The sequence below is a fragment of the Acanthochromis polyacanthus genome, unplaced genomic scaffold (assembly GCF_021347895.1).
Source record: "Acanthochromis polyacanthus isolate Apoly-LR-REF ecotype Palm Island unplaced genomic scaffold, KAUST_Apoly_ChrSc contig18, whole genome shotgun sequence".
NCBI lineage: Eukaryota > Metazoa > Chordata > Actinopteri > Pomacentridae > Acanthochromis > Acanthochromis polyacanthus.
Genome location: NW_026131304.1, coordinates 4,622 through 18,230, shown reverse-complemented (window position 1 = coordinate 18,230; position 13,609 = coordinate 4,622). Strand labels below are relative to the sequence as shown.

At 38.1% G+C, this 13,609-nt stretch overlaps 1 protein-coding gene across 1 annotated transcript; it reads left to right on the top strand.

Moving 5' to 3' along the window:
• The first annotated feature begins 5,360 nt into the window (after window positions 1-5,360).
• Window positions 5,361-13,029, top strand: LOC127532773 (unconventional myosin-XVB-like). The gene is made up of 10 exons (XM_051944807.1): window positions 5,361-5,430; window positions 6,596-6,671; window positions 8,449-8,568; window positions 9,054-9,213; window positions 11,387-11,477; window positions 11,622-11,886; window positions 11,987-12,093; window positions 12,515-12,574; window positions 12,649-12,724; window positions 12,902-13,029. Exons 5-10 carry the CDS (start codon window positions 11,415-11,417, stop codon window positions 13,027-13,029), a joined length of 699 nt encoding a protein of 232 aa, XP_051800767.1. The 5' UTR covers window positions 5,361-5,430; window positions 6,596-6,671; window positions 8,449-8,568; window positions 9,054-9,213; window positions 11,387-11,414.
• Window positions 13,030-13,609: the final 580 nt, after the last annotated feature.

Genomic DNA, 13,609 nt, shown 5'->3' with positions numbered 1-13,609 from the left:
ATCATTTTTGTCCAGGCCTGTTTCATTAGTTTGTTTTTTTAAATAATTATGTTAATCAACAATTCAAAAGTAATGGCTGTTTTTGATTATTTAATTTTCAATAAATTTTTATTTATTGTTACTTTTGTGAGTTTCAAGTGATTTCAGTGAGAATTGTGGGTTTTTCCTTCTTTAACTGAGGGGTACCAACAATTTTGTCCACGTGTGTATGTAGTGTTTATACAGTTCATACTCAGTTTTTAGTGGAAAGTGAATAGCATGACACAGAAACAGTGGTTAGTGTCAGTAAAGATCCAAAGTGTTATTGCTCCACTAACAAATACCTCTACCTGTCTGCAGGGCGTGGTCGACAGATGGATGTCGACCATGTTGATGATTTATTTGACCCTGTACTGGACCAAGGACCTCCGGTCAGTGATGTCTTCAATTCATCTTGTTATTCAGGCTGTAATTAAAATAGGACTATGTGTGCCTGCTGCTAATTATCTTGCACTGAGCATGCTCATTGGTTCCTGCTGGATTGTTTATCACCGTCTGTATCCTGTTACTGAGTGTGTGAAGTCAGGAAGTCTGAACGTTTTTTTTTTCTGCACTTTTTCCAGCCGTTGCTCCTGTTTGTGGCTGGTCTGTCATTCATACTGTCCTGTACGACTCATTCATGTTTATCTGTGTAGGATATGGAAAGAGTAGCCATGCTGAATCGCAGGATGAGAGGAGGAGGAGGGATTGGACCCATGTATGGATCTGGTAAGACAACTGCTACCCATCTACATTATACGGCACATACTGATCAACTTGAATTATGAAAAGTGTCCTTTGTGCTGCCAAAACAGCTTTAACACACTGAAAATTCCTGTAACCATTCATGCAAAAAGGTGCATTTTTGGAAAGCTGCAGGAAGCCCATGCTACTTGCCCCATTGCTGCTGTTCACATGCTGTTGTGTGCAACTCCTTGTTTTCCCAAATCTCTGCAAGAGAAGTGAAGCGCAAAGTTAGTATGACCCTCAGACACAATAATGGGAAATATGGCAGGAGGAAAAATACAGGGAATTTTCCTTTAAAGTGTATCCTATGCAGTGAACCATGTAGGAATCCTGCAAAATTGTCCAATTCAGCTTTATTTTTATAGCACTTTTAACAACCACAGATTGAACCAAAGTGCTGTACAGAGATACGTACAGAGACACATAATAAAAGTGCTAAAAACAAATAGAATTGCAAAATAAAAGGCACTAAAAAACAAATAAAATCTGAAATGCACAATAAAGGCACTAAAAATAAATAAAATCAGTGTCTCATGCTGGAAGGAAAGCCAGGGAATAATAATGTGTTTTAAGATGGGTCTTAAAAAATGGGTCTTAAAAATTAGCATACAGGGGTACTTTCTAAAAACTTCTCAGCCTCACCAAAACAGCATCACATTTGCATCATTTTCACCGTAGTCTCCTTTAACTTCAATGCACTTGGTCCACCAATATTCAAGCTTTGCCAAGTCTTTGTGGAAGGAGGTCACATCTTGAGTCTCTAGATTCTCCTCAACAGCTTAGACGACCTCATCATCGTACTCTGAAACTGACAGCCACACAAGTATGATTTCAGTTTGGGAAACAGAAGCCCCTCAGTTTGGTTAAGCAAGGTGCATGGGACAACAGTTCAAAGCCACATTTGGCGTTTTATGCCACCTGAACTGCTTGCAGACACAGATGAGGCAGAGACGGGCAGAGAATTCAAAATAATAGATTTTTACATAAAACAAACTCGAACCAATACAAGATGGGGAAACTAAGCTTAAGAGAAAACTAAACCAAACCTCAATCTAAAAGCAGGCAAAACTGAATAGAAGGGAAAAGGAGAAAGAGAACGCCAAGCATGGGCTGAAGCGGGGATACTGACATGTATCACAACTCATTCTTGCATATGCACTTTCAATTAGTTCCGACTGAGACACTTTTATCATGATTTGCATTTTTTAAAAATGTTGATCATCTTTTTTTTCACGTAAAACGCAAGAAGAATGTCTTGAAAATCTTGGCCTTAGTGCAATTTACTCTGTGAAATCTTTGCAAATAAGCCAACATGTAGTCAAATGATTTCAAAAGTTTAAATTCCGAAAGTGATAGTTGATTTTTCTACTCAATTATGTTAAATTAATGATCAAAGATAAGGTTCTTTAATATAGAGTCAGGTCCATAAATGTATAACTCATCATAAAATTTTACAGTACCGTGCATTCCCCACATAAATTACACAACTTAATAGAACTGTCCCACTGATTTGTTGGCATCATTTACATTAAATGTTCATATTTTCTTTCTAAGGCTTAACAAGTTAGGTTATTTAAGCCAAAAAAATGTTAGAGTTTACAACCAAAAGGTGCAAACTAGTAAAGAAGTATTGAAATACAGAATAGCATAATCAAAGTGAGAACATCAAACCAGAGAACTGCAAATGTCACCAGGTTTGTCATGCCTATGTCAGAAAATGTTGTCTCTGAAAACCTGTAAGAGGATTCTAGCTCATGACATCTTATTTTGAAATAAAAATCTCTGTAAACTGAAATCAAAACTGGACATTCTGTTTTTCAGGTATGCCGATGTCCATGCCTGTCTATCCTATGGGTAAGTGATCAGTTCTCATGTGTGTCATCAAGAATCAAACTTTTTCTGGTTGGAAGATTTTCTCAAGCCATCATGGTGTCAGCATGTTGACACTATCATTGAGAAATTGGGGGAAAGTACTGCTGTTGCCAGAAAAAGTTTGTCACTCCATTAGTTATGAAAAATATTGCTAATTCATTTGCACAGAAAAAGTTTGCTTTGTCTTTTTTTTAAAGCTGTCCACACCACATCAGACTTACTGGAATGGACAATAGACTAGTTCGTTTTCTGTAGAAGTCCAAATTCTCTATGGGTTTCTCCTATTTAAACAGAAAGTCATTTCGATGGAGCGCTTTGAGTGTCTGACCAGCTGCAAATACAGATCTGATTTCTCATATTTTTTCAGTAACTGCAGATTTATAATTCCTTGACCCTTAAACTCTGTAAATGTCATAGTATCATCAGAAAGGTTCAAACTGCTTTACACAGTTAGAGCAACACCCTTGTCTTTAGGAAACGCATAAAAATACACTATATGACTGAACATCTTTAAAGCAGTGTAAAGACTGTTGCTTCTTGGTTGATTGTGTCTAGAATATTTAGGTTAGCATAACCTTTCACTATTGTTTAATAAGCTAATCCTCTATGTGATCAGTTCAGTTTAGTTCAGTTTTCTTCCTATAATGCTAATTCACAAAATGTGCCATCACAGGGCACTTCACATAGTAGGTGAATTCCTTTCAAAATTAGAGAAATCCAACAGATATTCTCTTCTGAGCAGTTCAATGAGACACATAGTCTTTGAGATGTGAAATCTTTCCTTTACTGTGTGTAGGAGTCAACCCAGCGATGCCCAGCTATGGTGGAGCTCCCATGATGCCAGCCATGCAAACCATGCCAACCATGCCAGGTAAACCCCTACAAGAAACTATGATCAAGTGAATTCAGACACAACTCTGTCTTTAAAACTGTTCACTGTAGATTAAAGAAATGGCCCTTCGCACATGTAATGGCACTAGAATGGCATAAATAGTAAATGTTTGGATTTGTTATTGTTCCGCCACATGTTTGCTAAGGAAGCAGCTAAAGCAAAGCTACTCTATTTCTGTGGACAGTAGTAATAAACTGAAAAAGAACTGTGTTAGTATGGACAACTGGCTTAAAGAATACTATGTGGACTCATTCACAATTGAGCAAGCAGCTCATTGGGCTCTGCAACAAAATTATGGTGGAAAAATTCATTTGTTTACATAAACAAAGACATATAGACCCCAGTTGACAATGGCATGCCTGATTTGATTTATGTACATCCATGTATACAAATGTATAAATATATATAAATGTGCAGAAATTACACTGGAAAAAAAGCCCCTCTCAAAAAAAGGAAAAAAAACTTATTTCAAGGAACTTTTACCTTGAAATACGTGGGGAAAAAATCTGCCAATAGAATAAGTGAAAATGGCTTGGTAAGATTTCTTGAAATTAGATATATTTAGAATATTGGGATCTTAAAATTAGCTGGGAAAACTTATTTTAAGCTATATTTTACCAGGATTGTCAAGCTTAGGTGTCTTTACCCTCCTGTTGTCCTCATTTACGGCACCAAAAAACATTGTTGCCTTGTCTGAAAATAATCCAAAAATTCAGCAAAAAATTCCCCAAATTTATAAATATTTTCAAAATCTTCAGGAAGAAATTCCTTAAGTTTCCCTTAAAAGTTTTATTTAAAAAAAAAATCCCCAAATTTGGCAAGAAATAAAAATGTAAAAAAATTTAAAAGATAAAAATTATAAATATTTTCAAAAAATGAATAAAAATCTTCCCCAAAAATCCTAAAAATATCTAAAGCGATTACATATATATCAGTAAAACTTGTGATATTTTCTTTAAGAACATTCACATCAAAACCAAACAAAATCCAGCGAATTTCGCAGGATTTTGGTTGATTTTTATGTGTTCTTAAAGGAACAGTTTCAACATTTCTTTTTTTTCCATCAAAAATGTTCAAAAATTTCCCAAAAAATGTTGAAAATGTGGACATCAGAAGTTTTCACTGAAAATATGTTTTTTTTCCACATTTTTAAACTTCAAAAGGGTCAATTTGACCCACAGGACAACAGGAGGATCAAAACACGATAATGTCAAGATTGTTTGACTTAACAAGATATTTAAGATGCATAGTCCTAGAACAAGTCCCTCCATCTTGCTGAAATGTTACTTGTTAAGTGAATTTATCTTAAATCAAGTGGAATGAGACATTTCGACTAAAAATAAGACAAACAGACTTGGTAAGATTTTGAGTTTTTGCCGTAAATTCCTTTGTCTCATAAATAAATGTGTATAAGAGTTTGTCATATTCGTCCCCACACAGCCATGATGATGCCTCAGGCTCCTGTCGCTGCACCACCTGTCCCTGACCCCATGCAGGCGGCAGCAACGCAGCAGGCTTTCATCAACCAGCAAGCCGCTCTCATGGTCAGAATCGTGTCGTCGAGTTGTTTTCAGCCTATACTTACTCCTTCCTCCATCTATACGTATGCTTCTCCCCTGCTTGCTCGCCCACAGTCTGTTTTCCCTTCCATCCTTCTAGGCCCAGCAGATGACCCTGCAGGCGTTGACTCTGTCTCAGCAGCAGACACAGGAGCAGCAGAGAAAGAATAAGAAGCGTCAGTCTGTGCGGCACTCCAGGGAACGCTCACGCTCGCCTTCCTCTGCATCACCCTCACCCCCACCTGCCCCACCCAAAGCACCCACCCACCCAAAGCACCCGCCCAGCCTAAAGCACCCGCCCAGCCTAAAGCACCCACACTTCAACGTACGCCTGAGCCAGAGGTGTAGTATGTTCTCATACTGTACTGTGTGCCATTCTTGTTTTTCAGAAGATGTGCAACAAATTAAGAGAAAATACTAAAACAACAATATGTTAGTCCATCTCCTAATACTTTAAACTTTTTTTTGTGTACAGCACTTTGACTGAAAGCGCTTGATAAACAAAGTTATTATTATTATTATATTATTATTTTTGTGGCTCTCAGCGACCTGGTTTAAGATGGCCACAACAAAAGGAGAGTAACAGAAAGTAGAGCAATTAAATCTTTTTATTAACTGAAATCAAAGCCAAAATAGTATAAGGTTATCAAAATCAGTAATGTGAGTGGTGTATGTGTGAGGCATGAATCATGTCTGTCCAAGTGTTAAATGCAAAACAAGTTCTGGATGGAAAAACTAAAACACCACACTGGAAAAAAAAATGCCCCTCTCAAAACAAAACAAAAAAACTTATTTCCAAGAACTTTTCACTTGAAAAAAGTGAAAAAATCTGCCAATAGACCAACTGAAAAATGGCTTGGTAAGATTTCTTAAAATAAGATATGATATTTAGAATATTGAGATCTTAAAATTAGCCAGAAAAACTTATTTTAAGCTGTATTTCATCAGGATTGTGAAGCTGAGGTGTCTTAACCCTCCTGTCGTCTTCATTTACTTCACCAAAAGATATCGTTGCCTTGACTGCAAAAAAAATCAGAAATTCAGCAAAAAATCCCCCAAATTTATAAGAATTTGCAAAATCTTCAGGAAGAAAATTCCTTAAGTTTCCCTTAAAAGTTTTATTTAAAAAAAATCCCCAAATTTGGCAAAAATAAAAATTATTCCACATTTGATATTTGAATATTTGTGGACAGAGCTTGATGCGTATGTTAGTAAATCAAAATAACCTACCGATCATGGTGATGGTGAACGGTGTAGCTCGACAGAAGTGGTTTTAGTAATTTTAGTAGTAACAATGCTAGTATGAAATCAGACTTTCACACACAATGTTTATTAGTAAATACATTAATTGCTGGTTTTGATATGTTTTCATATGATTTTTTCTTCTAATTAATATCAATGAAAAGATCAATAATACAGAAACTTTTAATTCCCTAAATGTCATGAAGTTGTCACTGCGTGTCCTTTCTCCTTATTTGTGGTAACATGCTGTCCTTTACTTTAACAGCCAGTAAGTGATGAGGATTTAGATCCAGATGACCTGCAGTCATTCAGAGAAAAGAGGGACTACTTCCAGAAGATTGGTGAGTTGAGCTGATAAACAGCAGTTAGTGATACACACTGATCAGCCACACTCAGTCAACAACAGACTGAGACACAGCTTCTTCCCCATGATTGTGAAGAGAACCCTTGCAATGACAATAAAGCTTCTTATCAATGAAAACCATCTGTCAAGTATTGTGTAGCTCCCCTTATGCTGCCAAAGAAGCTGTACATTGCCATGGCATGTGCACCCATAGATATATACAAACACTAGATGTCTCATGAGCGCTGTCAGCCTGTGGAGAGCAACGTCGCCACATGGCGGCCATCTTGGGACAGGGCTGCTCGATCACTCATAACATTAAAGTCAATGGAGCATGGATTTTAAAATCACTCTAGATTGCTCAATTTTCAACCGATTTTACAACAGCTTGGTTTGTTATAAACGTCAGAGATGTACTTGTTTTTCTGCTTACTTAAGAATAATTAAAACCATTGAATTCATATAAAAATTATATTAAGATAGGTAATAAAGAAATAGCTATACACACACAGATATGATACTGTCAATCTTTAATATTTACAATATTCAAATAGACAAAATAAATAAATGATGATGAATAAATAACAAAAAGTAATGCTAAAATGAAAAAAATAATGCCATTTGAACAAAAATAAATAATGAATAAAGAAAAATAATAACAAGGTTCCCACTCTTTTGAGTAAATCATTTTCCAGGATTTTTGCAGTGTCCCATAACCAACTGAAGTTACAACAATGGAGTGGGCAATTTTTAAGTTAATCTTGCCTTCTTAAAAAAACAAGATTAAAGGTTGATGACCAATATCTCTAACTAGCTGCACAGTATCATGTTAAGCTTTTGAATTTATTTATTTCTAAATCTCGGGCATGAAAATTGTCTGCTAGCTGTCTTTTTAGTCAAAGGTTATTTAGTGTCTTACTATTCTTAATTTATGGTTTATACTTATATTGTAATCTTCAGAATTTTATCCTGCTGGTTTGAGGACTGCAGCGAGGACCTTCCACTTCTCTAAACTTCAGGCTGCCACTGCAAAAAAATAAAAAATGAACACAGATATCATCTTTTTCAGCATAAATGGATGTAAATGTAATTTTAATATTTAGCATTGCACTTCTTTATTACTATCAGCTTTCTAATGCACAGATAAAAACAAAGCTCAACCAAAATCAATGCACTACAAACAGAGATGTTGTCTTTTCTTTTCATGAACCTGGTGCCTACATTACCCACAATGCATTTCGGCTGCAGGCTAACTAATCCAGGCATAGATGTATACAAACAATAAGTCTAAGGTCTCAATCAGAGTCTCTTAACAAGCAAATAAATACAACCATCACCACAAAGAATGTAATTTCGCCTAAAGATTAGGTTCTCAAAAAACGTTGGTCTCAGGAAAACCTAATAATTTAAAATCAGATTGTGTTCTCAGCCTTGAGCCAGGCAGAAAAGACACACAACTATGCCGCATTTTTCAAAACGAAAAGCTGCGATTTCGAAATTTAGCCTGAATCATAGCCACGTTAATAAGGTTTGTAATAAACTAAACCGTTTGTAAATCAATCAAGAATTGAGCGAGTTATGAGTGTTAAAGTGAGGAAATCATCCACCTTACCATTGACTACAGTACAGTGCGCCAGAGCAGTCCCCTGTCCTAAGATGGCCGCCAAGTGACGACGCTGCTTGTAATTATTAAATTGACTTTGTAACAGCTCACTGTACTATTTAAGTCATGGTTTTTTCAGTCATCATTATTTTTCTCCTCCACTGTCCCACAGGCATTCATGAACAGCGTAAAGTCAAAACCCCAAAGCCACGGCCAGCGCCCCCCAGCCCACCCAAGGAGCAACATAACTCACCTCCTCCATCTCCCCCACCTGTGGCACCCAAGCCAAAAGGTAAGAAGATGAGACAAGTTCAAAAACTACTAATTACTCAGAAAGCAAATTTATTTTAAAATTGATCTCCAAATACACTGAATAAGCTCGTATTTGTCTAGTTAAGTGATATCTCAAAGTTGACTTTGAACATCTTCAATTCACAATATCAGAATGTTTTCTGTTTTTTTGTTTGTTTTTACAATATGTCAAACTGCACCAGACATACCTCTAAACTGACAGCTGTTTATTAGTGATACTTCACCAGCTTCAATGCTGTTGGGGTGAACTTATTGCACATTCATGGAAACATGCTCACTTTCCTATTTCTTGTGAAAACAGGCTACATTTTTGTGGCTTACAGAACCAGCAGCATATTAGGCAGTGGTGGTCTTGATGTTTTTGCTCCTCACTGCATATTAAAAATGCATTTAGCTTGAGATTCAGTTTCTGCTTCTTCTCTCCCACAATAAACTCCTCCTCCTCCACGCCTCCTGAACGAAAAGTGAAGGCCCCAAAAGAAAAACGTACCCCATCTCCTCCCTCTGAGCCTCGGCCTGAGCCTGAGCCTGAGCCTCACCCTCAGCCCACCTCCAACATTCGAGACATCATCAAACGGTACAACAGCCGACCCCAACCGGAGCCCAAACCCTTCGAGTCTGCCAGGTCAGTTTTAAAACTTCATCCTCTTTGGACACGTTCCACTAATTTGAACTGGGTTTTATCTGATCTGATATCCTGAAGGATTCTGTTGTGGCCTTGCAGTTTTATGATTTAAGACTTTAAATCAAAGTTTCTGTGTTTAAACAATGGAAGGGCATAATGTATCTGATTTTTTTCTCTTGCTATTATTGCTTTCTTGTACTGACAAAATGTGAAGTCACAATTACAACATGTTAAATTTTGAATAAAACCGGACACATTGTAGGTAAGTTTTTAAGTTTTAGCTAAAGTTTAAAATAGAAGTGAGATGAAAGTAAAAGCAGAATATCTGAATAGTGCTTGCTGTGTAACATTTTCAATATTACAGAAGTTTAAATTCAGATTCTTAACACATCTTTCAGAGACTTAACATGCTACTCTCTTAGAAAGAGATGTCAGTTTCTGAACGGAGTATTACAACTTTGATTAAATAGCATCCCAAAGAGCTCACAAAGAAATAATTGATTATCAATTATCAGAAACTGCCATTGTACATATTATAAAATGCATAAAAATGAAAGACAAAGCTTCAAAATAAGTACAGAAAAGGTTTCTCATGAAAAATCACTGCTGCTGATGACAGTGATAAAAAGATAGAAAAACATTCATAAAACCATCCAATAAAAACCAATTAAGCACTAGAATTATTTAATGGGTCCTGAGTTCAGTGCATAAACGCCATTTGCATAGAAACTGTTTGAGTCTGTTTGTTTTTGTTTTCAGTGTTCTGTAACGTCTGCTTGATGGCAGAAATTCAGGTGATGTCCGGGGTGGGAGGGGTCTCTGGTTATATTTTGTGCCTTCCTGAGGCAGTGAAAGCTGTACACTTCATCAGGGGAAAGCAGAGGACAACTGGTGATTTTTCTGGGAAGTATTGACGACCCTCTGTACAATTCTACAATTCTACAATTTCATTTAGCAGACGCTTTTGTCCAAAGCGACGTACAACACAAGCGAGAATTCAGACATAAGGAAAAACCTGTAGTAAGTGCAAAAAGTGCTTCAAGTGCGATTGGTCAAAGGTGTTGCCATCAAGTTGCAGAAGAAATTGCCAACCCCCCCCCCTTTTTTTTTTTTTATACTTTGTCAGCGCTAAATAAGTGCTGGGTTTGGACCACCTGACTTATTCTACCCCTAAGGTGGAGTCTGATTAAGTGCCTAGGTGTTCTCTGAACAATTGACTCTTCAATTGTCTCTTAAAGTTGAAAGCGACTCAGCAGAACGCACAGAGTTTGGTAGATTGTTCCACCATTTGGGAACAACAGAGGAAAAGAGTCTGGCTAGAGAAATCGAGCCGTGCTGGGCTGGAAGCACCAGGCGTCTCTCACATGTAGAGCCTTTCTGTCTGCTGTTGTGTAGCTGGCAAACCAAACACACATGCTATAACTGAGAATGCTCTCTATGGAGCAGAAAAAAAGGACACCAGCAGTCTTTGCGGCAGGTTGTTGCTCCTGAGGACCTGCAGGAAGTGCGGTCTCTGCTGTGAATTCTTCAGTGGTTGTTGTGTTTGTGCTCCAGGTCAGATTGTCCATAATGTCCACACAAAAGAAGCGAACACAAGAAACCCTCTCCAGAGTCCACAGAAATAAGCAGTGGCTGAATGTCTGTCTTCTTTCTGTGGTCCACAGTGATCTCCTTTGTTTTGGTCGTGTTTAGGATCAAGTTGTTCTGTTGACACTATACTGACAGTCGCTCCACTTGTCCCGGTTTGCAGTCCCATCCCTCCCAGAGATGAGCCCCACCACAGTGGTGTCCTCTGCAAATTTATGATGCTGTTTCTGTGGTGGAAGGCACGATCAAAATGACTTTCACTTAGAACTGCAGAAACCTAAAGAAAGTGGCTGACATGCAACGGAGGTCATAGGCCGAGTTTAAACTGAAGGAGCATTGTGGTTGCATGGTACGCATAATTTCTGTACAGGCAACCTGGACAACAATTTTTCAAATTTAAGAAACTTCTTCTGTGTTCCTTTGAATGTTTTATATGAATTGTAAAGTTGTTTCCCCCTAATTGTGTCAAATCAAAGATGACAAATCCTTGAAGAGCATCTCATCTCCAGCTAAATGAGGAGCTCTAAGAGTCTTTTTCCCTGATAACTTCTGTAATATTTTTTTCCATTTTTTTATACCCCCCTAGACCTCCTGCAAGAATCTTTAAGAAGAAGATGGACCCCAAAGAGGAAGCTCTGGCCAAACTGAAAAACAAATCACCAGTGCCACAACAGAAGGTCAGAATATTCTGGAAAAGGGAATTGTAGATCCAAATATAATGTGTCCAAATGTATATTCCTTTAAACATTACAAGTGCTACAGCTGTGTTTGTTATTCTGTCATATATATCTGTCACATTTTCCTGTCCTTCCTGTGTGCAGAAGCAGTGGGTGCCTCCGCCTCCACCCCCGCTCCAAATGAAGAAGGAGCAGCCTCGTCCAAGGTCCCCTCCCGACTCTCCTCCCACCAGGGCTCGCGTAGTCTCCAACAGCATGAAGCAGAGGCAGCGCTCCCTGGCGGACCTGTTTGGCTCACAGCGCTCCAGAAGCCCTCCCTCAACTCCGCCTGACTCCCCGCCACCTCTAGACCCAGCACCTGTACCTGAGGACATCCCCGAGCCGCCACCCATGGTTGCACCATCTCTCAGTGGGTGTTCCTCACCTTTCTCTTCCCATGTCATGTTAAGCATTAAAGGATGATATGAGCACAGATGCAAACTAGCATTCACTGTACTGTTTATCTGTAGATGCAATGCCAGATGAGGACGGTGTTCGATCGAAGCTCCACCGCTTCTCTGCTGGGGTTTACTTCTCTTACTCCAACATGCCGGGAAAACTGTTCCTGCGAAAAGAAGTAAGATAAACACAAACACAATCAGAGCATTCTTGAGGAGATTTGTTATATTAACTACATATCAAATTACTATATATTGAGTGAGACCTGTAGCTTGCATTTATCAACCCACAGATTATCACCAAGTCTTCAGTTTTGGTGTGATTTAGCTCATTAGTTCTATACCTTTAACTCTTGTCACATACAAGAAAGGGAGAGAGAAAAACTGGAGACAAAAGGTACAGGGAACAAAAATGACACGAAGACAATATGTGTTCCAGGTTGGAGCTTATACTATATTTTTGTATTTGTGTTTGGTATTAGGGTTAATTCTTAATAATAATCCATTTTACTCCATAGTAATGCATTTAATCTATGTAGTCATGGGCAGTTTGAAGAGACATATTGTTGTTCTAAGTTCACTTCACAAACCTCTGTGTAGGTGTTCTACCCCAGAGAGATGTTCAACCGGCCATACGTCCTCAATCTGTTGTGTGAACAGGTCAGTATACTTACATGTGTGTCCTGCTATCCTGCAGACGCCATACTCTGAATAACATGTGATGTTTCCTTTAGATCATGAGGGATTCCTATTCTGATAGCTGTGTAAGGCTCAGCAGAGAAGAGAGGAGGAAGATGAAGGATCTGCTTGGTGAGATTTTTCACCGTTCATCATAAAGCTGAATGCCACCATGTTTTTGTTCCATTCATCTTTCACCAGTACCTAGAAGGCATACTCTATATCTTTAGATCTGCACTTAATCAGTTGTAATGTGTTCCGGCATTATTTATTTGTCAATACTCTTTTTTTTTTCCCCATTCTGTATAGCAAATTTCAACGTTGGAACGTCAATAAGCACCATCCAGGATGACAACATGAAGAAGAGGATTGTCATTGCCGCTTCGAGACAACTGGGAAACTATTTCGCTCGACTGTTTCCTGTGAGGTGTGCATGACTAAAAGAGTTACTCTGTTCCATTAATTGGAAGACTTATTTATTGTCTATTTAACTAAAGGGCATTCTGCTCTGTCTGCACAAGTCTAGCCCTGGATAAGGACGATGACGAGTGCTTGTTTAACCAACCTCACACACTGGCAAATGCTCAATATATGCTCACAATCAAGTTGGCGGAGAGTTTGGAGGCAGGACAGTGACTGATGAGGCCATTCCTTTGGCTTATTGAGTCGTGTTTGTTGGCTATTACAACCAGTGTCTTTGTTTAGTTGCGGTACATCAAATCTGGTGCTGTAGTAGTCAAAGATACCTGCTTTAAATAAACTGACAACTTAAAGTACCAAAATTTACCAAACAACATGCACTACCAGTCAAAAGTTTGGACACATCTTCTCATTTAATGGTTTTTCTTATTCTCATGGCTATACATGTAGATTCTCACCGAAGGCATCAGAACTATAAATGAACACATATGGAATTATGTCGTAAACACAAGTGTCTGAAACAAGTCAAAATGTGTTTTATATTTTCAATTCTTCAAATCGACACCCTTTGCTTTGATACTGCTTGCACATGCTTGG